This window comes from Phalacrocorax carbo, chromosome 10, assembly GCF_963921805.1.
Source record: "Phalacrocorax carbo chromosome 10, bPhaCar2.1, whole genome shotgun sequence".
NCBI classification, from domain to species: Eukaryota; Metazoa; Chordata; class Aves; order Suliformes; family Phalacrocoracidae; genus Phalacrocorax; species Phalacrocorax carbo.
The window spans coordinates 8,622,043-8,647,460 of record NC_087522.1 but is presented as its reverse complement, the minus strand read 5'-3'; the positions used below and the strand labels follow the sequence as shown (position 1 = coordinate 8,647,460).

General features: G+C 37.7%; 2 protein-coding genes and 1 long non-coding RNA gene across 3 annotated transcripts; 1 reads left to right on the top strand and 2 right to left on the bottom strand.

The window, feature by feature from the left end:
- Window positions 1–89: 89 nt before the first annotated feature.
- Window positions 90–19,050, top strand: LOC135315187 (uncharacterized). The gene is made up of 3 exons (XR_010374623.1): window positions 90–465; window positions 14,478–14,583; window positions 17,590–19,050. It is a non-coding gene; the product is annotated as an uncharacterized LOC135315187 (long non-coding RNA).
- On the bottom strand, window positions 6,996–9,898 carry LOC104051463 (parvalbumin, thymic CPV3). Its single transcript, XM_009512512.2, has 4 exons — window positions 9,838–9,898; window positions 9,341–9,473; window positions 8,799–8,908; window positions 6,996–7,233 (listed from the first exon to the last, which is right to left on the bottom strand). Exons 1-4 carry the CDS (start codon window positions 9,896–9,898, stop codon window positions 7,208–7,210), a joined length of 330 nt encoding a protein of 109 aa, XP_009510807.1. The 3' UTR covers window positions 6,996–7,207.
- Window positions 19,051–19,120: 70 nt separating the features above from the next.
- LOC135315226 (parvalbumin beta-like) lies at window positions 19,121–20,137 on the bottom strand (the record flags this gene model as incomplete). Its single annotated transcript, XM_064461963.1, has 2 exons — window positions 19,121–19,271; window positions 20,016–20,137. Coding segments are annotated over 2 exons (273 nt in total), but the record flags the coding sequence as incomplete, so codon positions are not given.
- Window positions 20,138–25,418: the final 5,281 nt, after the last annotated feature.

Below are 25,418 nucleotides of genomic sequence, written 5' to 3'. Positions count from 1 at the left end.
GGGCCGGCGGGACCCGGCGCTCCGCAGCGCCCCCCGCCGCAGGGAGGGGAGTGGCAGGCGCTGGGCGGGAGCGAGGGTCTACCCGGGGCGGCGCGGCGCCGGTGACCGCCTGGGGCCGGGGGGCTTGCAGGAGGCGGGGGAGTCCCGGGGGTCCCGTCTTCCCTCAGCAAGAGGTTGTGCCCGGCCGGTGATCCGTGAGCACCGCACACAGCCCCTCCCGTGCAGTCCCGCCGCGGGCCAGCGGTGCGGTGCTGCCGCGCCAAACCGCCGCTTGGCCGTAACACCCCATTTCTGAAGAGCAAACACAGCGCAGTTCAGTTCCCTTCTGATCTCATCAAAGCTGCCTGGCAGCTTAAAAAGGTAGAAACGCTTTGTTTTAAGCGGTAAAACCGAGATTTGAAAGATGAGGTATACTACAAGTTTGAATATGCTGAAGGAAATGTCATCCAGCATCACTTAGTACAGGTAATTATTTCTCCATAAATAGATATATTTATTCTGAATATTTTTCCGGTTTTTTGTTTGGCACATTGAAGATAGTGGCATTGAACTAACAAAATACTAAGCTTTTCTGTTACTTTTCCAATCAAGTTTTAATAAAAATTCATTTTGAACTAAATTAGAAGTAAAACCAGCTACATAGTAAGAGATGTATCACTTTGCTTCTCTATAGGAGTATGAAGTTTAGGAGTCTGAACAAAGTTATGTAATTGCTTAAATAAACACCTAGGTAAGGTATAAAAGATACAATTGAACATCTCATTCCCCCATGTTCAGAAAAATGTACTGGTAAGCCTTCTTGAAGTCATGCCAGATTAAATCTGAAAGAAAACTGTGTTTCTTGAGCGTTCCATTTTTCGCTTTTGTTATTACTTTGGTTCCCATCATCGCTCTTAGGTTATATTTACTTTCAGTGCCAGTGGTGCCATTCTGGATAGTCCTCATCAGCCTTAGCAGCTGATGGCTTACTTGAGTAATTCAAGTGCTGTATGAGCACCGTGTGGAATAAAGATGCTGTAAGACTGCAGTAGTTTAATATTTAATGTCTGTACTCAAAAAGTGAGTGGTGTAAGCAAGAGAGAAATGACCACCATTTCCCCCTGGGCTGGTAGAGCAGGTGTGCAGCTCTGTCTCACATACCTACTGCCATGCCATGGCTGCAAACCCTCCTGGTACCTGGTCTGAGGGAGGCAGCTGCCTCATGCGAGGGAGGGGAGGCACAAAATGGAGGGAGCTGCCTGCTGTGAGGCACAAAATGGAGGTGCTGGCTCTGAGGTGTGGTGAACCACATGAGCAGCCATGCTGAGGCCCTCTCAGGCTAGTTCAACATGGAGTTTGAATACATGAATTCATGTGAATGTAGTATGGGTGCAGAGCTCATCACCACCTTGGGTGTCACCTTTCCTGCCACAGGCATGGTGTTTATATAACCCAAACCTCTCAAGAGCTGAGCAGCTCCTCACATCCCCATGGTCTGCACAGGTAGGAGCCACCCACCAGGCTGAGCCATAGCAGCAGACAAAGCATTCCCAGTCAGTGCCGGCCAGGCCTCAAAGAGCTGTAGAAAGTGTTTCCAAATTGCAGAGAGAATCTGATTTATAATTTAATGCAGGTGTTTTCAGAGAGGCCACACCGGAAGGGGACTCCTGCCTCTTACCAGCACAGGAAAGGAGGATGAGGGAAGGTCCTGCTGCTGTCCTGAGCTCCATAGAGTTTCCCTGAGCAGGGGTTGAGTGGGATCAGGCTAAATGTGTCAGGACAAGGCAACCAAATACAGTCATTCTTACTTCCTACCCTACAGTTTTGAGTTAAAATTCAGCAGTGTGCACAAATTAGCCCTTTAGAGTTATGGTCTGTCTGTTTGAAGGCTGCAACAGGGCTGATGCCATTTCTGCGAACATCCAGTCAGGACTGAATAGATAAAATGAAAAAACCAAAGTTGCCCTGCTTTCCATGTGCTATACTGGGGGGGGGGGGGAGGTATGGTGGTGATCAGGTCTGCAGACTGGAGGGAGAATTAATTTCTTTATACTACTTAATGCAAAACTTGGAAGTTCTTAAAATTGGTTATATTGATAGTCAAGTTAATTAGTTTCGTACCAAAGAAATTATAACACTGCAGTGACTGTAGATTTTGGCTTGTGTTGGGTTAAACCTTTGGATGTGTGTTTGTTCAGGACTTCACATGATAGAGATTCTGCTCTATGAATAGGGTGCCTGTTTACTGCTGTAATATAAATACTGTTGCAAGGGATATATTGTGGAGGCATATATGGTTGGACAGTGGATGCTTACTGTAATTGGTGATTGCTAAGGAAAGTGTTTCTGTGCCAAACTTTCCCTAGGAAGGGAACTAGTGTATGTGTAATGATTGCTAAAATATAATTCTACTCAGTGCAACCTCATCTGTAACTTGACATTGCTTTTAGTGGAAGTATTTGTGAGAATCTACAAAAAGTAAGTGGTAACGTTCAGTTAAATTATTACATTTCTAATGTACAAATTCACAGGGCAGGAAGAAACTTCTATTGTGGTTCCAATTTCACCCCATCTTCTTAATTGTATGTGCAGTAACACCACACCTTGACATTTGCAAAGTGGCATCAGATCACCCCGAGTTTGAAATGTGATTCTTAGCCCATGATTATGTAAAATTAAACTGCTGCATAAGTACATTGGGAATTTGACAGGATAACCCCTGCATTGAGACAAATAATTAAAAACTTTAAGGGTGATTTCCAATTTATTAAAAAAATATGTAGAGGTAAGAAATAGTATCTTCAGCATTGTTGTACTTTTTTGTGTGTTGAGGCTATTTCTAGGTACTATTTTGAGCATTTCTATCAGCTGCATAGTAGCAGACTTAACACAAAGGTATACTATAAATCACTGGGTGTTAGAGCTGACAGCTGTAAATAAATACAGCTGACAGTTCAAATAGCTGTTCCATTGACAGTATGTGGTCTAAATGTGTTAACAAATGTGTAGACTCAGCAGTCTGGGATTAGTTCAGCAAATCAATTACAAAATAGTATTGTGATCCAGCAAAAAGCAGAATGCCTGTGTATCCCTGGCTGCGCACTTTGTTAATACTGTAACAGGCCTTTGTAGCTCTCTGTGGAAACACAATGCTGCAGCTAGAGGTAGGGGTCCTGCTAAGAGTATCATTCATCTCCCCCAGATTTCTTCTTAGTGTGATGTCAAGGAATGTGAGCAACCGAGTGTCACAGTGAGTAGAGGTTGTTTAATAATGGATGTATTTGCTTTGCAGAATCAGAAATTTCATAAAGGAAGGTAGTAACTTTACACTAGTTTTGATTATGATTAAGGATACAAAGTCACTGAATAATAATAAAAAACTAATGCAAAACTTGAGGTATTTAAATGTTTTGATTTATTTAATGTGTTTAACAGGAATGCCTAGGTGTTTTTACTAGCCTGGATCTGTAGTACATGTGAAAGAAAGGCTGGGAAGTGAGCATGAGGAAGGGGATAGTTAAAAGTATTTCAGCTGTGAAGATGAATTATAGTAATATGTTAATTATTTCCCTGCTGATCACAGCAAGAAGTTAGAGAATTATATGAAGAATGATATAATGGATTGACATATTTAAGGCATGGTGTTTTTTATGCTTAGAGGTTGAATAAAGCCACTGTTTATTCTTTTATATTTTAATGTTAACTATTCACAGGCAGGGTAGCATGGCACAAGGTATTATGAGGTAAATAATGTGAACATGAAATGTAATGTTGGAGACCTGTATTTTAATGGAATCACAAGTAATCTGGTATTTTCTAAAAATGTATTTTTATAGTTGTGTGTAGTGAATAATTTCAGTATACAATGTACAAGTGATAGTTCTGATAACTAGTTGCAACTTTCTTTGCAATCTGTAAGCCTGATTGTCAGTAATAGTGGATTTCTGAATGCTGCCTCTCATGTCAAGTCTTTGTAGTGAATACAGTTTATTAACGCAGTCCTTATTTCCATCCCATTCATTAAATATATGATTATAGAAAGTGGTTGCTCATTCCCTTCAGTGAGTACCCATATCCACATGCTAAATGATGGTTAAATATGGTAAATATATTTAGTTTTTCCTTCCATGTTAGTCAATAAAGCCCTGCCCAGGAGCTTTTTCAGTTACAAGTCCCTGCTTGAAACAATTGGAATTCTGCATACCATGTGTCTAGCAGGAGGCTTCCTGATGACATTTTGTTTCAGGCCACGTAGCAGAGAGATATCTCTGTCAGTGAGTAAATCCAGTTTGAGTTATCTCTATTACGTGTTTTACAAGAGCATTCAAAAGTATGATTTAGCATTTCAAGGATTCTGGGGGAGTAGTAAATTTTAACTTTAAAAGTTTCTTCCACTTCAGAAATCCTGCAAGTCAAAAAGTTTTCCTTTACTTAAAATGTTCTTCCACAGAGAACAGTAATCTACTGGAGTAGGTGCTGTACTATTAAGTTTTTTTAAGGTACTCTTTTCCTGATGGAAGTGCGTGGAACAGTTCGTTTAACTGCAATGCTTTGGATGTTAGGGAGATCTCAGAATATCTTAAGTAGAGTATGTGGGTTGTATTTTTTCTGTTTGGTGCGATTTGTAGCTTATTATTGAATACAATTGAGACATGGTTTGAATTAGTGATGATGAATAAGATTTTTCTAAGGCTTTTACATACAAACTACTTAAAAAGATATGTGTCAGGCCAAGAAGTGCTTCCTTGCCTCTTTATTGAGCTTTAGTACATTTTGTAGTTCACATGTTTAACAGGAACTTCAGATGCAGACAGCCGTGATACTTTCCTCTTTCTGGGAAATGAAGAAAGTTATAATTTCACTCACAAATTTGTTGTAGGCCAGGGCACTGCATGAATCTTCTGTCCACGCTCTGTCCAGTGACCTGCTCCAGCAATGCATTGCATCTTAGTGGAGAATAGCAGAATTTGTACTTTGCCTCTGGGTTTCTTTGTCTAGGTCAATGGTGCAAAGTCTGGGACACTGAGAGGAGCTAGAGTTCAGAGTGTGGCAGCAACTGGAAAATTCTTTTTTTTTACATGCATTTGCTGCCTGATGCAATATGATTGGTCAAGCTCAGGGCACTCAATTGTCAGTAAAATGGAGAGTGACATTTGTTACTTACATGTGAACTAGTCCAAGTCCCTTCTGTCATCAGACTGGTTTCATTGCCAAGAACACACTTTATTTCTTGTGAATATCCTGTGACATCCATCTTATGCTATGAGAATCATCCTGGGTCAGATGCTCAGCTTGTGTAAATCTGAGTAGCTCTGTTTAAGTCATTGATACTCTAGTGATTTATGCCAGGTGAGCATATTTTGTAATGTTAAGAAACATTCTTAGAATTCAATGGTAATTTTTATCAGTTTGGATTATTTTTGCACAATAAAAGGAAAAATATGATAACCACATCAAATTCTCAGGTGTGCTGAGTATACCAGCTTGCAAACAACTTGTACCCCGAATTAGGCTACTTGAAAACATTTTGAAATGGGACAATAAAAATCTGTTTTCAACTGTCAACTGTTAAAACTTATAGATTAATATATACATGGTTTGTTTTTTAGAAGGTGGTAGATGTTTCTTTGATGGTTCTCCAGTACTTGGCTCCCAAAAGAGTTGATGGCTGCAGAGAAGACATAAAGGTGTGTATTCAGGGATGAATCGTTATAGAGTTGGTATTGGTGCAGCTGTCTAGGGTGCCTTGGAGGATGGCACTCCATGAACCTTTTTTCACACTGAGTAAAGGAGAAATTTATTTCTTTTAACTGCTTTTGCGTCAATGATGAACAAGTTTGAGGCCAACAGGAATTTTTCAACTGCTGTTTTGTTAGGTTTGCGAAATACAGGCTGCGAGAGAGAAAAGGGCCTAGCATATGGGCCCCTTAGCCATATGGACTCTGTCTTTGTGACTTTGTTGCTCTGAAAGACATATAGCCCTTCTTGCAAGCGCATTCAGATTCTTTAGTCTTTTTCCCAGCAATAGCTGGTTATCTCATAAACAGTTCAGCTCTGGTTTTGGTATTTTTCTGCACAATTACCAGTATTTATAGAGACATTTGACAAGGAAAAAAATGCAGTTAATTTTGAATGTAGTCACTTGCAGCAAAGGAAGAAATGCATTAAAACTGCAGTGACTAAACCATTCACCTTGCTGAAAAGGCTTCTGTTGTGTTCTAGTGACTCCTACAAGCTGCATGTGTGTGAACTGCAGTACGTAGCACTTGTTAATGTTGAGAAAGCAAATGAATATATAAATACTCCATCAGAGCATCTGAACATCACTTTTCTAATGACTGAGTTGTTTGTTCATAAAAAGACATTTCCTCAGCATCCCCAGAGATGGATGCATTTGTAAAGGACATTTTTAATATGGCAGACATAGCCTGGAAATATTGGGTAGAGTACGTTGGAGCATTCTCAACATTCATTTCTACAAATTCTTCCTCTGCACTTTTAGTCTCCCACTTAGGAAAGCTAGAAAATACCATCTTTTACTTCTCCGCTGCTTTTTAAAGCCTTACAGTTATCTGAAACCTCAAGTCCACAAAGGCTTTCCTTTTAATTCTTTCTGCAGGAAAGCATGTGGTTTTTACTTTCTTCTTTTAATTGGCTAATGTAAAAAGAGAGGTTTGAAACTGCAACATTCTCATGCAGAAACCACTTCTTAAGCAAAAATGTATGACTGCTTTTCACGTGGAAGCCAGTGAGAGATTTTATCCTCACCTACTTCACAAGTATGTCTGAGCTCCTAGTCTTTGATGAAGATCTGAGTGTTTTGAGAACTTCAAGCTTAATTCAGAAGGCCTATTGTAAACAGAACTCCCACTGATTTCAAAAGATATTCCATATATGAAGGTCTGATAAAATCAAGATCTTGGAGGGATTAACACTTTTAGTTTAAGAATTCACACATTTAGCAATCAGAAAAATAGACACAAGCTACTCTATATGATTAATTTTTATTGGTTATTTTTAAGGGAAGTGTCTGCTAAAGTAGAGTTTAGAACATGGTAAATGGTCCACACAATGAAAAAAATCATTAATCAGTGTTTCATTATGTTGCTAAGTCAATGAAGAAATAACAGACACTGTCAAGATAAATCAGGGACTCCTGATTTTCAAGGTTTTGGAGTGTCTTATGTAGGTTCATCCCAATTTTATCTTGCCTGGTCCTTTTGAACCTCTAAGACTGCACCATTTCCTGGAATTCTGCGAAGATAAGAGAAAATTTACAGTAGAAATATTAAAATGAAAGGGTTAGGACTAAAAGATTAGTGGCTTATCAAGAGATTTAGAGTAGGAATGAACAGAAAATGATTACCTGATAGATAATCAGAGGAGAAGAAACTTGTATGGAAGAGAGACATTGTCTAAATGTCCTCTTCTAAACAGCAGATGGAAAGGCAGTGTTTTGCTGACATTTGTAAGCAAGAATAAAATGTTCAAGGTAGTTTTAGCCATCTCTTTGCATAATACTGATCTTGGGCAAAAATAATGGAATGGCTAATATGGAATTTGAGTAAGAATAAGCTAAGAGCTGAAGTAAAAGAACAAAAAGCAAGCCCATGTGTCTTATTAGCTGTTTGTAATGCATCAGCAGTTGAGAAGTGTTGATTTAGAGCACAGTCTAAAGCCAAAAACATAGTGCGGTTCCATGTGGTATGATACTGAAGCATTGTGTTGTACAATAAGATATTGTTATTTGGAAGATCTCTTAAACGTTAGGCTTCTGTGAGTTAGGGTGTCTGATCAGTCCCGTCCCTAAATGACTGCGTTAGTATATAGATAGCTTCATAAATCATGTGTGTTTATTCTGGCACATTTGCTAAGGAACTGGATTTAATTCCGTCCAAAGAAAGAAACAGAAGAGTTCTGTCCTCCTAGCACAGCAAGCTCGGGAATCTGCACGCCAGCACATTCCCTGCGTGCTATTCCCTAAGCCCCTTTCAAGCTCGTCCAGGCAGCTTGCTTCTCTCATGGGGCGAGCTGCCACTGGCTGCAAGCCTTTTGTGTGAACGTGTGCTTCCTGTTCAAAATGAGCTACAGGAATATGGAATTATTAGATTGGGAGGTTTCTACATTGAGCAGCCATTAAATTACACTGGCATTTCCATGGGGTGAGTGCAATATGTGGCTTCCTAAACCAGCTGTTTCTTGCTATCTGGTCCTTAACCTGCCAGAGAAGATAAATAGCATCCATCCCCATGCATAGAGCCTGCTGTGAGTTGTCGTGTTGGGGTAGTGACATTTGATCATTCTGTTCTCCTTATTATGCAAAACAAATATTGAACTATGTGCTGCTAGCTCTTGCATATTATGAATGATTTCACTGACTAGTGGAATTTCTGTCAGGAGATAAATGCTGTAAATGAGCTAATGTATGTGCTGTTGATTCTCCTGTGTAGAGCTGGTTCCTTTGTTCTTGATTTTATATTTGTGTATCACAAGTGACACTAGTGCTGCTTCACATCAGAGTAAGTGGGAGGAGAAATAAGGGGCGGCTCCTTTCAAAACAACTGGAAATTTGTGAATGAGTGGCAATGAGAAGGTTCCTTAGGGCAGCCCAGGTGGGTTTTTTTTACTTCCTTGTGCAAAAGCAGTTGCAGAGATGAATCTGTGAGATCAGGGCCTGGGTCCGCCCTTTATCAGGTTGCTGCTGCAAGGGTTTCAGTAAAATCACTGGAGGTCTGTTGTACCATCAACATAATAGAGAATCACACATAATTTACAACACACCCTGAGCAGCCTTATTCTGTATATAAATAAGTTAATACCTTCGGCCCCAATTTTACCATCCCCATCATGATCTGCAGCTGCCAAGAAGGTCTTGGTTTCTGAGGTGGTTAACACTCTGGCTCCACACTCAAACCTCTGAAGGAAATACCTAGGAAGAAAACAACTTTGATTATGATTTTCTCACTACATTATTCTTTTATGCTAGTTGTGTAAGCAAACTGATAGCTATCTATAAATAATTTACCACAGTAGCCAAGTCCTCCAAACACTGCTTTGTCTGATGGTCTAAATCAGTGATATACATTTCTGCTTTGTAAATCCAGCCCTGATACAATTGATTCTGCCCACTACCAAAATCCAGCCCCAGGGAGTTATTTTTTTCTATACTGAGCATAAAGGGAGGTATTTACTAATTTGTCTTCTCTGTACGGATTATCTGCTTAAAGACAACTTTCACAATCAGCTGAAGGTTTTATCAGTGTTGAATATAACTTCTGCTCACATTTACAGAACAGTTCTGGAAAGAAAAAAATACTGATATTTGGAAAGCCTCTAGATAATTAACACAGAAAAGCCTTACTTGAGTTCATCTTCTTCAATAAAGCCACTTTGATCATTGTCGAGAATCCGGAAGATCTCCTTGAGCTGGCTGCTACTCTTTTTAGACATCCCACTGATCTGAAAGAATTTTTTGGGACTAAAGGAATCTGGAGCTGAAAATAAATTAATAAACAAATTAACCCAAGACCACTGCGTTCACTGTTCCTAACGGTCTGAGGATGCTGCTTTGTTACATTTTAGTTGTTCTAAACATGAATGATAGACAAAGCCTGTCAAAGAATGAATTTTGCCATACTGCACCATAACCTCCTAAACATAAAAAAAAAATCACATGGGGATAAATAACAAACTGACAATATAAACCAGTCATGAACAAATATACTGTGACAGCTAAGTAAAGAGATTACAGAAATCTGTTTACAGTATGTGCTTGTTCAGTATTCCTTTGGGACTGAATTAAACTTGCCATCTGTTACTCAAAATAATAGAATTTTTGAGTTTTAATTGTTTTCTCACCTTGGCAGTCCCGCAGAGCAGCAGCAATATCAGAAGGGCTTAGAATGTCTGTAAGGCTCATTTTAAACCTGTGCAAAATAGTATATGGCAAACAGATTTGTGAAATGCAATTGCATCTTACAACAGTTTTTTCTGTGTTTAGAACAATATTATATGGCTAACAAGACTTCTAAGGGTAGATGAATCTAATTGATCAAACTGATATCACTGCTATTCCTAAACAAAGTAGAAGATTAATACATTACTTCCTTAAAAATCGTAGTGCTGAAATAATACTTTTTAATGAGATGGAGTAAGTAAATGATGTTGTGAGTTGACCAATTTTTTATCATTTACCCACATCCTACTTAAGTACAGCACATTTTAAAACTATGTAACTGTTAATCTAATAATTAGTCTTACTGGAATGCATGGCATCTGGCAATACACACAACAGTATATGCAGTGGAAAAAAGCAAGTCAAGAAGGTTTGCTTCTGTGTTCTCCCCCAACAGCTCTGAAGAATAAAAAGAAAACTGATACTTATCTATATAAGGTCCATCCATATGTAATTCCATCAATTAAAATAAAAATCTTAGAACAGTGGTTATTGTACTTACTACTGGTGCAGCTCTGCACAGTAATTTAATTTAATTAATATCAAGTCAGCTGCTCACCTTTATAGATTTCTCAGCTAGGTAAAGGAAAAATAGCTGAGGAGATACCAGGCAAAATAGTGATGTTGGCTCTGGCTTGCCTGTCTGGCTTATAAAGGATTCAAAAGGTGACAATAACCACTACTTAGGTTACCGTTTCATGGATCAAATGTTTGATTTGAGACCTAGCTCAAATTTCTTCCTTAACTAATTAAACTTTTCTTTCTATTTATATCTTATGATAATATGGACAAGAAGAAAGGGGTTTTTTTTAATAAATCCACCTGTGCTTAATTAAATGCAACTCTGCCATCAAAACATAGCCTTTCAATCTCCAAGTCTGCTAAAGATTTTCAGTTAACCTCTGGACCTTAAATTCGGTCATTGGAAGATGACTCCAGCAGTCAAATCCTTATGAAAAGAAAATAGTTTGGCTTCCTTAAGTGTGTTGATCCTTTGGAATCTATAAAGGATGTTGGAGATGGAGGATCAGAGGTGACAATGTGTCATTCTGACAAAGATAACTTGTCACTAGGATGAGGAAAGCATGCTATAATTTGGGGTTATCTTTCTACAGTAAGCTTCATTTCATATTTTCTGACCATTTTCTAAATTACATTGCTGTCCCTAATTAGGGGTAGAACAGAAACCAGTGCCTTCAGTGACAGCAAAACTCTGAAACTAGGTAAAGCTGAATAAGCTAATCTTGTTGCCTGTATTCCTTGGAAGGTGATGTATAATCAGCTGGCCAACTTAATAATCTATTTTGAATATTTTTAAATGACGTTAAATCAATACTAGAATTACTTGAAGTTGTAAGAATCAGACTTTATTAGTGTGGAGATATTTACATACATTTTAAAACACACACTCTCAAACTATTTCCTTAATGTGAAATTATAATTGTAGGTATTATATAAATAATTATATACATAATATAAATAATTGGGGGTTTATTATCTATTTCAAGAGCATTAATTTTGGGGAAAAAAACTTAAGCAAATTGAGAACCCAGATATGGGGTTTTCCTTCTCAGACAAAAATCTATTTCCATGTTTAAGGGGACAAAATTATAGCTGGAAGACCAATAAAAACCACATGTGATTTGGTTAGAATTTATCATGTAACAGCGTATTGTGGTATGTAAAGTAATGTTCTCCTAACACATGAGCATTGTTTTATTTTTTAATGAATGGAAATAGCATGGTATGCTGAACAAGTAATACTTTTTATAGTAGCAAAAGTTACAAACTATGCTGTGGAGTAGAGTAGTAATATATCTAAGCCTTGGTGTAAGTTAATGGACTACAGTAGGTTTGCTCGTGATTGGTTTAATGACAGTGAGAAGAGTATCAAGCATAGCGTTTGTTCCATAGCACCCGTTTGTCTGAATTTGGGTAGAGAAATACAAGCTGTAATTAACACAAAAAAGCAGACATAATTTAATGATACTTACCTTTTTTGCTACCTGTTTTGTATGCAGAAGAAGGTGGCATAAATCACAGATAATCAGACTTACCTTTAATTCCAAATATCAGCTATCTAGTAATGAAAGAATGCTCTTTTCTATCTCTTTCAGTAGGAAAACTGTTTATAGTAATCTGGAAGAACTCTTTCCTATCAAACCTAAGAAACATGGGCTGTTGTAAATTAGTATTCTCTGATTAAAACAAATGGAACATGCTGATTTGTTGAAGATCCGATTTCAGGTCTTTTAGTGTTCTTTCCATTTATCTTCATTCAGTACTATATATTCATATTGCTTTCTGTCTGAGATTTGCATGATACTATGATTTATCAGACAGTGGCAGTGGGAATGAAGCGCATACTGTGCTTTCTATGGAATCATCTTGCAATAGCGTTCATCCTTGTAGGTACATTTTGCACTCTGTTGTGAATTTTCTCCTTCATGATAATCTCAAGTTGATACGAGTTTTAACAGAAGTTTTTTTTACTGATTCCTCCTGACATTTTTACTGCCAAGATGTTTCTAGAGAAAAGGTTTTTTTTTTAGACCTCTGTGATAGTGACATAGATGTTACTTTATAGTAGGTTTCCTTTATTTCTGCTTGCTCCTACACATTGCTCATTGAACTGCTTGCTTCGTTTAAACGTTTGACTTGCCATACAACACTAGTTATTAAAAGCTAATGAGAATGAGGAAATTGAAATGAAATAGAGGAAAATTACGAGATCAAGGTGAGTATATAGTACTCAAGCTCAAAATATGTCTGTGCCTAATTCAGGCACTGTATTAAAATATAACCACCAAATGCTCAAAGAATGGCATCTGCTTACCTCATACACTCTGCCATGGCCCACAGGGTGCTGAACTGTTTTTACATGTGTTCAACAGTAGTAAAGTAGCCAAAATTAGGATTATATTAAAATACGGTCTCAAATAAAAGTGAGCTAATTGCTGCAATAAGTTAGCTATTATTGCTTACAAAGGGATCTTTTAATGTTTGAAATTCAACACTGATGACAAAAGTGATGCTAATCCTGGCTGAAAGATGATTTACAAAAGCCTAAAAGAGCTGAATTTCAGAATCAAGTTGATGTCACTGTATATTGATACAGGTGGGAATCTAGGGTTACTGGTTTTTATTTATTTATTAATGACACTTCATCTGAAGTACAGGTTTCTCTCCACTACAATTAGAATGAAATAAGGGGGATGAGTATATTATAGAAAAGGATGTTTTAACTAGATAACTATTTTACAGCTAAATTATCTGCTTGTTTTCCTTACTTCTGGATTATGTGTTAGCTTAGGTGATTGTAATCAGTTTAGGCATTCAGAAACTGAGATCTACGAGATAAATTTTCTAAAAGATATTATGCAAGCAATGTAATGCTATAAAGAAAATATGTAATAATTCAACAAGAACAACAGCTGCTAGGTAATGAGCAGTTAACAATAGTGCAAAATCTGGTACAGAATCTGAGTATTGCACAGTCTCCGGGAACGTTTAGCACTTGTTCCTGTGAAATTAAAGAAAAAATACTAAATTTGTTTGTTTATTTGTTTTTTGTTTTTTTTTTTTTCTCTACTGAGGACATCTGAAAGTGCTATTGAATTGTTCATCTCAAGATTTATGTACTTTACTTCTGTTGTTTTCCCTGAGGTGTCTTTATGCACAGTATGTACAGGAATATTAAAGCCCTTTTTTTTTGTTTCAGACTTCCAGAATTATACCTGAAGGTGTAGTTCTGAGAAATACAGAATGTTCATATTGATATGTTCTTGCTAGGAATCTAAACATATAAAACAACTGCTTTCAAATCAAGAACCGTTCACTTCCCTAATAAACAGAGGAAAATTGTGTTTCAGTAAATCATTGTCAGGTTGTGGACTACTTTTGCACTCTTTGTGTTCTGTTTGGTATAAAGTACAGAGTTAATTAGCAGTGGCAAGCAACCAAAGACATGACTTCAAGCCAATGCAAAAGAAACATCAGCAGTTGTCTCAGGTGAGATCAGAGGAGAGGTGTTAACCTGAGACCAACTACAGCAGTGTAAAGAGATGCTGTAGCAGCTGTTCTAAAACCCATACAACTCCATCTTTCAGCCCTGGTTGTGTTGGGGCCAGAACAATTGTATCATGATCCTGGATAACAGATTCTGCCTTTGTAATGAGTTTGGAAGTAACTAAAATAGTTATTGAGTAACCTGTGTGGTTGATCATTAATTTTGATGTCTCAATGGTGATGGCAGAGAATCTTAGTGTGAAAATAGCTATAACCACTGAAAAGAGCTTTTAAAACAAAATTATTTATATCCTGCCACTTCAAGTTACTCGGAAGGCACATGCTTTAATCATATAGAAATAATTACAGGATCCAGTCTGAGTGATTGCTTGGGCCATAGTCTTTTACCATGTTTAACAGAGAAGTTTAAGAACATGGCTTAGTATTTGACTTTTTTTGGTACCGTGCATTATTACAATGAAGAATGAAATCCAGGCCTTGGAAGCCTCAGTGACAAAGCTTTCTTTCCCTGCAGCAAGTCAAGGATATTACCCAGAGTACTGAGCAGAGATCTAGACTGTAGAATCCAAGATACAAGATACATCCTGCACCAATGTGAGTCCAGAGCTAAACGAAGACAGGTACTTGTCTCACATTAGAAGAAATGCCTTGTTTATTTTCCCCAGTTTAAATTACATCCTCATCATTCTGTGTAAATAAGATTGATTTCTGTCTGAAAATGATAGCAGAATAGACTAACATAACTGATTAATAGCATTACTAATTCATAGAGATTGTTCCAATCAGGATATTTTTCACTTAAAAAGCTGTCCTGGAAGATCTCTGCTAGCATCTGTTATGCTCTGTGTTTGTCATTAAATGCACTTGCAAGTGCTTCTGTGACTCAGTAACACAATTTTCTGTCTCTGATCTTGAATGTAATGGTCTAAGATGTTTCCATCTGCTGTCAGCATTATAGCTAGTGTCAAATGGAGTGATCTTTATAAGCCTAAATTGTTCAGGTTTTCTGCGTATTTTAAGAATAACTGTGCCCTAAGGTTGGAAGCTGTGAAATAATCTGGATGCTGCCTTTTGTGACATGTAAAAGATATGTACAGTGGTACTATACTGTTACCAAAGACTTTTTGCACATGGTTGTATTTCGTTATGACCCACAGTGTAAGAAGCCATGGTAAAATAAAGCAAATAGCACTTTCCAACTATTTCTATATTCACTGCCTGTCCTCATTGATGTCAAGTGGGATTTCTGCCATTGATTTTAGCAGTAGGGGGATGTATAACCCTTAGTGAGGTATAAAGTAAAAATACCCTATAATTGGAGTTAACCTTAACATAAGTAATCATCAAAAGTCACTTGTTTAACAGAAATGGCCTTCTAAATAAAGGAGAAGCAGGTGTCTAGATTCAGACAAGCACTTAAAACACATGCATAAAGCATGTGACAAAATGCCATTGACAAAAGGCAACCACATATTTAGGGATTCTGGTGGAAAGGGTTGGATAGAAACATTTGCAGAAAACAGGCCATGGTCTCAGACCTCCAAATTTATGATTCCAGAAGAGCATTCTTCACCTTGAGGGAGCTGTTTGGGAATGTATGTTTCTGATCATGTGGCAGTCTTTCCAGCTGTGGCCTTACAGGCACAATTTGAAGAGCTTTCTTAAAGCACATGATAAGCAGTTACAGAAATGTCACAGTACCTGACAGCCTGTGTGAGTGAGAGACAGAGAGGGAAAGGGAGGGAGCGAGGGAGGAAGGAAGGAAGGAAAGAAAAGTAGAGAAAAGGAAAGAAAAGAAGAGGAAAGGAAAGAAGAGAAAAGGAAAGAAAAGAAGAGAACAGAAAAGGTAAGAAAAGGAAAGAAGAGAAAAAAAGCAAAGAGAAAAGGAAAGGAAAGAGAAAAGAAAGAATTCTTGCAGACAGAAAAAAAACCATTTTTTCCACCAGTCTGCTTAGTGGTAATACTGAAAGAAGGAAAGGTCTATAAACGTCTCTAGTCACAAGCTCTTCTTAACTTTCTGAAGTGATCACTGAAGCTGATATCAGACTTACCTTGTCATTAATTTTTTACTGTTCTTAATGGAATGGTAAGTGGTGAAATTGTCTTAGATTTGTAGACCTAGCAGGCTAATCAGTGTGGAAGTAAGTGTGGTTAAAAAAAGGAGCTGCCTGCTAAGTCAAAAGTTATCTGAACTGTCTGTGCCTTTCTCTCTCATGTAGCCATTAATATTGGTATCATGCTTGAAGATCTTCAAGTGACCCATATTACATGGTGAAAATATAAAACATAATATCAGCTGAGATACGTAGCATTTTCTGACAATAATGAGAGTTTCTAGCCCTGCAATCAGACTGCAGTTACTAATTCCTCAGAATTTCCTTTGTTTATTGCTCTCCTGAGATGACACTGAAATCATAAATGTGAATTTGTTTGGATAATTCTTTTTTTACTGTTAAGGTAAATTCTACAATATTAGGGCCTGGTTAATTCATTAGAGTTAATGGAAACATATTTTTGGCTAATGTCTAAAGCATGAACACATTATTGAGTATTCATTAAAATCCTGTAGATTGCTTTAATTTTGTGTAATATGATGATATCCCCAGCATTGTATTGATGTTTCCTTCCTTCTCCATAATGTCCTATCATAAATGTGTTATGCATCAGAACCACTATAGCATTAGCAGATAATTTTGAAATGAACATTTTTGATCTGCAAGTACTGAAACATCTTCTTAAATAGCTCCAACAAATACAATACGAGACAGTCATTGTACAGGTTTTTGCAATATTAATGCTTGAGAACAGACTTTTCAAGAGTTCCAAATTTTTGGAAAAGAGTACATGGGAGTAACTATCATGTTGGAAGTATAATGTTCTGGATGGTTAAAGTCATCTAGATTTTTTAAAAGGCAGTTTGGATGTCTGTTTATTTTTATCACATGTGTAAGCCTAAAAAAACCCCATACACCGTAGTGTCTAGTTAGGTACTGTTAGCAATTAGTTAATTTTTGTAACCTAATTTGATTGCTGTGTGTGTTTGTATTATGAAAAAATCACGATGACATTATCACACTCTTACTTTTCAGTCAGAACCGGAACTCAGTGTACAAACTGGATGACTTTCAGTTAATGAGCAACTGTTCAGAATTTCACATTCTTCTCATTCCTTATTTTGGCTTGCTATTTCACTCTGTAAAGAAAAAATATAAATATTTTAGCAATTTTTGAATGGTGCTCTTCATTGTATTATACGTTCCTCACAAATATTTATGCATTTTTTACAACCCTGTGAGATGTGGGCATTATGTTTTCCTCAGTTTTGAGATGGAGGAAAGCAACAGAACATTGATTATTGGGGCAACATGCCCCAATTTGCCACTATGGAGCACCAGTGACTTAATTTTTCAAAGTGCTTGTCACCTAATTGTATCCAAAACACATCTCCCTTTGCCTTCAGTTGCATCTGTAAGGGTTGTAACAACACTTCCATGCAAAATAAACAACCTAGAATTGTGGTAACGATTAACACTCTATACATTGATTTTGCAAGAACTCATTTTAGCATAAACCATGTTGCTATGATTAAAGAGTACTGAATCTCTGTTCTGGCTTTCTGTGTGCAGACCTTCAAGTCTCCTACTGACAGAGGGGAGCTCTGGGCTCCTGTCTCCCACCCCTGTGCAGGCAGACCTATGTCTTGCTCCTTTGTATCTCTGTGCCGTGGTGTGCAACTTGCCGAGTGCAGCTGGTATGCTGGGTATTTGGTGCCATAGGGATGGAAGTAAAGGGCATTCAGTGTGCAAAGTGGACCCAACAAACGGTACTTATGCCCCAACTGCAAACTAGTGCCACAGACCTTTCCTGAGACCTCCATCCTGCTCCCAGGATGCCTCCATCTGAGGCATAGGGTCCCCTTGTTTGAAAAACAAAATGGTAGCATTCTGTGTTCAGAGGTGATTTAATCTGGCAAAACTAAGTCATCAACAGAAGTGGGCAGGTGGGATACTGGAAACGTTCTGACTTGAATCAATTCAGGCAGATAGAATACTGTTTTAACGTCTTGTAAGTGGAACAATAGTGCCATCATGTGGGCAGGATGGTGAGTAAGTCCTCGGAGAATTTTGAATATATTGCTATTTCAGTAATCTAGATTCATCTTGGATCCAATTGATCTGATATTAAAATTGACAGCTTAATTAGTCCTAGGTCCTGACATTTAATTAGTGTATGAAACATAATCAGTTCCATAAAGAATGACATAAAAACATATGGAGCATTAAACACACCTCTTGATTATATACCACTGCTACCAGTTACCATAACCAGGTTTTATTGGACATTTTATTCATTCTAGTTTTTTACAACAGGTGCTAGCTATTTATGCAAATATTGAAAATTAAATGGCCCACAGAGATGCTTTTAATTTCTCCTTCTCTTAATACTTTTATTAGTATCTTTAATGCCCAAAATTCAGATGAGCGGAGTGGTTCCAATTCAGTCTCCCAGTGATACAAAGACCTGCTGCTTAAAACATTGGGGAATGTGGTTTAGGTAGTGCTTGCACTGTATGAAATATTTTCCAGCAATATGAAATCACTTGCCAGCAATCGTTCGTGACCTTCCAGGGTACAAAATGTGTAAATAAATAGTAGGCGTGCAATAGGAAAGATTGTTTATGGCACAGATCTCTTAGTCTTTATCTTGACTGTGTGTTAAGATTTGACCAGAGCTTGAAACTCTGAAAAAGAAATAAAAGAATAATAAAATGGGACCACATTTTGTAATCACACAGTCAAAAAAGTATTTTCTTAATTTTTAGAGTTAAAATGGGAAACTAATGATTCTTCCTCGTATAATCATTCCATAAAGGTAGTACATTGTATACTCACACTAATAGATACCTAAGACAAAGGAAGTGTTGCATTTGTCACATCATACCATAGTTCAACAGTAAAAGCAGTGAAATGATATGCTGAAATTTTATAAATATATCAATTTGAGTTCCAGTCCTGAAAAAGCTCTCTGTAGGTGAAAAAAGAGACTGACTGCCTGTAGCCAAGGGCACAAAACAGATTGGCTCCTGCCTCAGAATCAGACCCATAACATCCAATGTATGGAGCAGGGCAGCTGCCTAGACCTGACCATTAGGAAGTCTCAAAGGCAGATACTACTCCGTTTAATAAAGACAGTCTTACCATCCACTCCAATTTTACCATCTCCATCACTATCACCTGCTGCCAGGAATGCCTTGGTCTCAGCATCAGTCAAAGCTCTAGCACTGGATGAGAAATTCTGCAGGAAAAGTCTGTTAAAGGTGAGAGGACAAATGAGTGAGACATAGTATCGAAAGCATTTAGAGTTTGTTATTGGTAATAGCTGTAAAATTCCAAGCCTGATTCAATTCTTGAGACTATTTCAAAAGGTCTTTGTAAATAATTTTGAATTCAATGGCAAAACTTCCTCTAACTTCAGTGACAATAAAGGAAAGAAACGTAACATAAAAATCCTTGATGCCATTTTTCTTTCATTGGATTAAAAAGGCAAAATTAAAACTGATTCTGTAGTGGCAGGATTCATCCTCCCTCCTGTGTTACCTTCCTTTTTTTCTCCTAAGATGTACACTCTTCAGAGTGGCAAGAATTTTTCTAACCTTACTTTTTAACTTCAAAGTCAGATCAATATGATCTGGAAGGTCGAATTCATGCGATAGAAAGAAAGATGAGAGGAAAATAGCCCTTTGAATTCAGTCTAGTAAAAAATCTTGCAATAATAAAAAACAAACTCTAGCAGAACAGCTATTTTTATCTTCACAGTCTTGTGTAGTTATCCCTACCTGAAATGAATATTTTAGTGCTATCAGAGTATTTTCTTGTTGTGATCCAGCCTTTCCTTCATTACTTGTCTTGTAGCTCCTTCAGCACAAGCGTACACACGTGTGCACACACATGCACACACATGAGTGTCTCTCATCCAAAGAGAGAAGGAAAGGGAGTATTTCTGATCTCATCCTGCATTTTTAGACAATAAAACACATCTTTTGTTTGGTTAATTCAGTTCATCTTCCTCAATAAAGCCACTCCTGTCCTTGACAAGAATTCCAAACACTTTGGTAAGCCAGTCTTTGGACCTGGAGTTGAGACCAACTTTGATAAAAAAGGCTTTGTAATCGAATCAATCAGCAGCTGAAATAAGCAGGAAGAGGTGACGAAAAGTAGTTAAAGATGTTCTACTTTAAAAAGTAGAACAAAAGAAACGCTTTTGGTCAAAAAGCAGCAAACTGTTCTGCAGTACAGTGAGGGTCATTAAAAATCCCATTCAACAACCTTTGATTTTCCTGAGTTTATTTCAGATAAATGGGATTTTTTTTTCCATCAATTCTCTCTCAAGCCTAGGAAGGTAAATATTGATTGTGGTCTTCATCACACAAGAACATACATTTGTAAATAGATACTTCACTCAAATTCACACAACTTCATGATAAATATTGTGCTTGTACTGAAATCAGCAGGTGTTTTATTATTATTCTCAAAAAACCCCAGGATTTTAGCCTCTGGATTTTTCTCATACTTAAAATTGCTACAATGTACAAGTGATGATGGGTGCCTGTACCATGGCTGGTGAAGATTAAAACTCGCATCTGTTCCATTAGCTTGCCTCCTTTTTATCTTTTTGATCAAACAATTAAATCTGTAATTAGGAAATATAACAAGAACATCCTACCATGTACCCTGGAGAGAAAATCAACATTATACTGTCTAGTTCATCCTTTCAGCCTTTTCTGCTTCCATTGGAACTGGGATGTTGGGGTGGTGAGGACAAAGGGATTTGGTAGATAAACTGAAAAGTCAAGTTTAAAACATGAAAGTTACCTTAACAGCTCTGTAGGCCAGCAGCAATTTCAGCTCCTGTCAGGATACCAGAAAAAGCCATGTCAAAGGTACTGTAAAATGAAAAATAATGTTGGGTAGAGTTCATATTCATCTTGCTCTATTGGCCTTTGATGCTGCCCCATGAGGACAGCCAGGTTTGATTAGTGAGGCAGCTGCAACCTAGGTCCCAGGGCAGACCAGGGGAGCTGCCCTGCAGGAGCTGACTGTTCCATCCTTTAGTTCAGACACATGCAGTCCATCTGGCTTGCTGTTATTTCTAGTTAAGTCTTAAGGTGCACAAGCTGAGGACAAAACCAAATGTATTTACAGAACTGCACAGCATTCGGGGATCTTTGTTTATTTCCATGCAATTTTTTGTGTGGATTATTGTGATGTATTCAAAAGCTCCAGAGGGAAGGTTGAACTCAGCTTGCCACTGAGTTTGCCCCAGAAGAGAAAGAACTGTAAGGTGAAAGGTCCACAGAGTCCTCTTGACTTAATTCTCTTTCAAATGACAGAGCTAATGACTTATATAGACCTTAGTTGAGTCCTCTTGACCTTTTACAGAAGTCCTAGAGTTACGTGATGGCTTAGGTGCCCCAGTGGGTGAGTTGTTGCGGCTGACAAGACCTGCTAGCTAATCAGATTGATATTTGTATCCTAAAGGAAAGTGCACAGTGTTTCAGACAATATATAAGATTTAGTGCTGTACAAAGTAAATCCTCTCAGCTTGCACCTATTTTTAGTCTAGTGAATGATTTTTGATCTGTGAATGAAAAAAATTATTTTTTTTTATTGCTTAATGATAGCAACAAATGGACATCCTCACGGTAGACTTTAAGGGCCCAATCCTGATGGGAATTACCCAAGAAACATTACTCCTGCAATTGCCCTAATAGTCTTAATAATACTAATACTGATACATTTGTAATAGATATATCTGACATACAAGTAGAATTTCACATCAGCCCAAAGTATTTTCAATAAGCTGATATATAAGCTTTGGTTACCCAATTACTGAAATATGTACTTCAGACTATAACAGTCTAAAACTGAAGACATTTGCTCAATAATAATTCATTGCATGGTGCACATTTTAACGCATCGTAACAAATGTGTCCATTTAGAGAATGAAGGTTGTCAGTTGTTCAGCAGCACACAGAAGTATGCATCAATTAATGATAAGAAGTGAAACTGAGTAGTGAAATCTGAGATATTTAGTTCTTTCTTTCTGTACTGAAAAAAAAAACCTTGTGTAAGGATTCAAACAGTAGCTAAGCTCAAGCTGCAGCTTTTCTCTTACTGGTTATTAATAGGATCCTTCACTTGGTAATCTCATGAAATCTGTTGGAACTTAATGGCCTTGAGAATGGCTGAAATTGGCCAGTGGTGTAAAAAGCCATTGGGAGAACATTTCACACCCACACATACATAACCGTGCACAGAGTATCATTGTAGATATAAAGACCATTTAGTAATGCCATTACATTTAAAATAAAGCCTAACACTTGGTCAATATAACATAAAGCTGCTGTCTTTTCTTTCAAAAATTATATACGTGAAAATACAGACAAAAATCTGATCTTGCACATCTTAATTTCCCTTGATCATTTCTTCAAGAGGAGAATGCTTAGCAGAAGCGCTAAGTGTATTCTAAACCCATGCTGTGTGGTAAATTGAACATTGTGAAAGCAAAGTTTTCTGAGCTATGTAAGACCGACTGAGCAAGTTACTTTTAAAGGCGTTTTATCCTGAACTGGTGGATATATAAACTAAATGACCCAGTCTTTCCATCTGGGAATCTAGCTTTGCCTTTCTTTCAGATTCCTAGGAAATAATTGAGAGTATGGCCTGGGATCAGAGAGGGTCTGGTAATTGTGTTGGAATTACTGAACATTCCAGAAATAATCCTTGTGAGAAGACCACACTGAGATTACAAAGCATTTATTGATAAAAGTTTTTGAGTATTTCTGCGGCAAACCAGAGCTTGCCTGTAGATGGCACCAAAGACAGTCAAGTCCAGCCGTGAAAGCTCTCCGAGACTGCTTAGGGTGAGAGAAAAGCAAGGAACTGAGAATGAGAACAGCTTTACAAGTGGGCGTTCATGGGCAAGGAAGAGGAAGGAACAGATATTTAAAAGCAAAAAAATATAGTCTAAAAAATTGCTTGTAAGGCTGGAATATAAACAGACTAAATTGAAAACTCAGAAATTATTCCAGAGGAGTTTCCTATAATGATGATTAGGAAGAATAGGTTATTTCATCTGTCTAACAAAACCAGGTTTTACTGTGTTATTTTTATGCTGGCTAAATATTATGGTCTGTTAGGGAGATCATTGCAAATATATGATCAGTTTGTTCTGGAAGCCTGGGAGTTAGAGCAGAAAGTTATTATCTAGGAAATACCAGCTGATTAATATCTAGTTGTGATTAAACTGATGTGATTCCCCTTGAGTCAAGTATTTGCATATTCTACTTTGATGTAAGTTCCCCTTTGAACCTAGGGTCAATAATATCTTTGTAACTGCAAGGGAAGGCATTGTCTAGGAGTACCTTATTTTCATATTGTAACTATGTGGTGATCTGATTTTCTTTTCTGAAGCTTGACATACAAAAACTCTGTTTTTCTTGTTTTCATGAGTGTAGGACATGCTGATAGGCAAATCTTTGATTTATGGAGTTATGGAGCAGCTCTATCCCCACTGCTAGGTAGTGTGCTCTACAGGCCTTTGGTATGGAAAGTGTACCAAGAAGTCCATACCAATGTAATGGTATCTTTCTGTGCTTGCAAGCAAAAGCAATATGGAAATTAAGTTTCATAAAATATGAGCACTTTAAATTAGTTCATATTCCACAGCATCCACTAATTGAAATGTTTTAAAATATATCATAGAATCATAAAATCATAGAATCGTTAAGCTTGGAAAAGACCCTTAATATCATCGAGTCCAAACGCTAACCTATCACTGCCAAGTTCACCACTAAACCATATCCTCAAGCACCACATCTACCCTTCTTTTAAATACCTCCAGTTAAGCATGAAAATGTTAGGTACATGTCTGTTCAGGGATTTAATCAAGATGTATCTATTTCAGTAACCCATTCTAGGCAGTGAATCCAGCCTTGGCCCCCTCTGCATGCACTGTTTGCGTGAAGAGCTCCAGGTGCCTCTGATGATGCTGCATAAAAGATTTTCCACATGGGCTGGCTGCTATCTCAAAGAAACTTTACCAGTCTGTGTGTGCAATGAATGTTCCAGCATCCCCTTGCTTCTTTCTGTGCTCTCTTACATGTTAGAAGATGACTGTGAGATTTTGAACAGTTGGAGAGCTGAAATTGAATCTGAAGTTTACAAAGGGGTGGGATTTCCAAAGGAACATGAAGTTAGGAGGCAGCCAGCTTCCACTATAAGATTTTATCTTATGCATGATTCTGCTCCTTTATCAGGACAACCCAAAATTTTGGTTTAAGAGGGATGATGGATCGAGTGGCTAGAGCACTAGGATGGGCTTGGGATGTTGAGTTCAAAACACTCTGGCCCTCTATATCCTTTTTCTAAGAGCTTGTGTAGGACAATAAATTTCTTTGTGTTTAGTTCCCACTTAAAGAGTTCATAGTATGTCTTTATTTCACAAGAAGTTTTGGGAGGATTAGAGGTTAAACTGTTCATACAGGGTAATGAGGGGACTGAAGTGTGTATGAGAACTCACAGCCTCTGGACTCGGTGAACTCAGACCTGCCACCCACATTTCCTTTACCCTGGGAATTATGAATCAGCATTACACTGAGTAGTACACTGAGTAGGACAGTCTTACTGTAAACCTGAGAACAGGTTATCAGTGTGATAATACAGGGTGTTGTTAGATCCCTTCTGATTTGATGTAGCATAAACAATTTCTAACAGAATTTTGGTTTTTAACTGTGTACTCAGCAGTGTTTTGTGTCCTTTATTCATAAAAGCTTGATGCTGAGGATTTAATCCTTACTTATTAGATTGCCCAGAGCAGTTATAGAGCCTCCATCCTTGAAAACGCTCAAACTCAGCTTAGAGCAGTGTGCCCTAAGCTGGCCTACAGAGAACCTTTCCAGCATGAATTGCTCTGACATTATATACCTTAATTGTGGTAATGTTGTGACGTCACCATTTGCCTCTTTACTACTTCAGATGGCATCCATGTAGACATCCTGCTATCAAAGTTTTCTCCAGCACAATGACATTGTCAAGTTCAGAGAACATGCCATGCCATTCCCTAAGAAAATTGAAGCCTGCCGCTGGCTGAACTTAAATTTGTTGAAATGAACCTTCCAAGAAAACTTTATGGTTTTGGAGTTTGTTTCCTTTAGGTGAAAAATATTCTCTTCTAGTTTGGTCAGCTCTAAAAATGTGGATCCTATTGCCAATAGAAGACTTAACAGAGACTAGATGTTGTTTTAGCTGAACAGTCTCTGGGCTTTTTTTTGAAATTGGGGACTTTTTGGTCTTTTATTGTAATTCCTTCTAATGAAATGGCTGGATGGCTTTAATAAGGTTTAAACTGACCTTCTTGCCATGAGTTACTGTTTATGAAGAGCAGATTTTCTCAT

Coding starts and splice junctions, on each gene's coding strand:
- LOC104051463 (XM_009512512.2), bottom strand. CDS start 9,898: ATGAGCCTTACAGACATTCTAAGCCCTTCTGATATTGCTGCTGCTCTG. Junction 8,909..9,340: donor ATTGAAGAAGATGAACTCAA/GTAAGGCTTTTC, acceptor TTTTCTTCCTAG/GTATTTCCTTCAGAGGTTTG. Junction 7,234..8,798: donor TGGTAAAATTGGGGCCGAAG/GTATTAACTTAT, acceptor TTATCTTCGCAG/AATTCCAGGAAATGGTGCAG.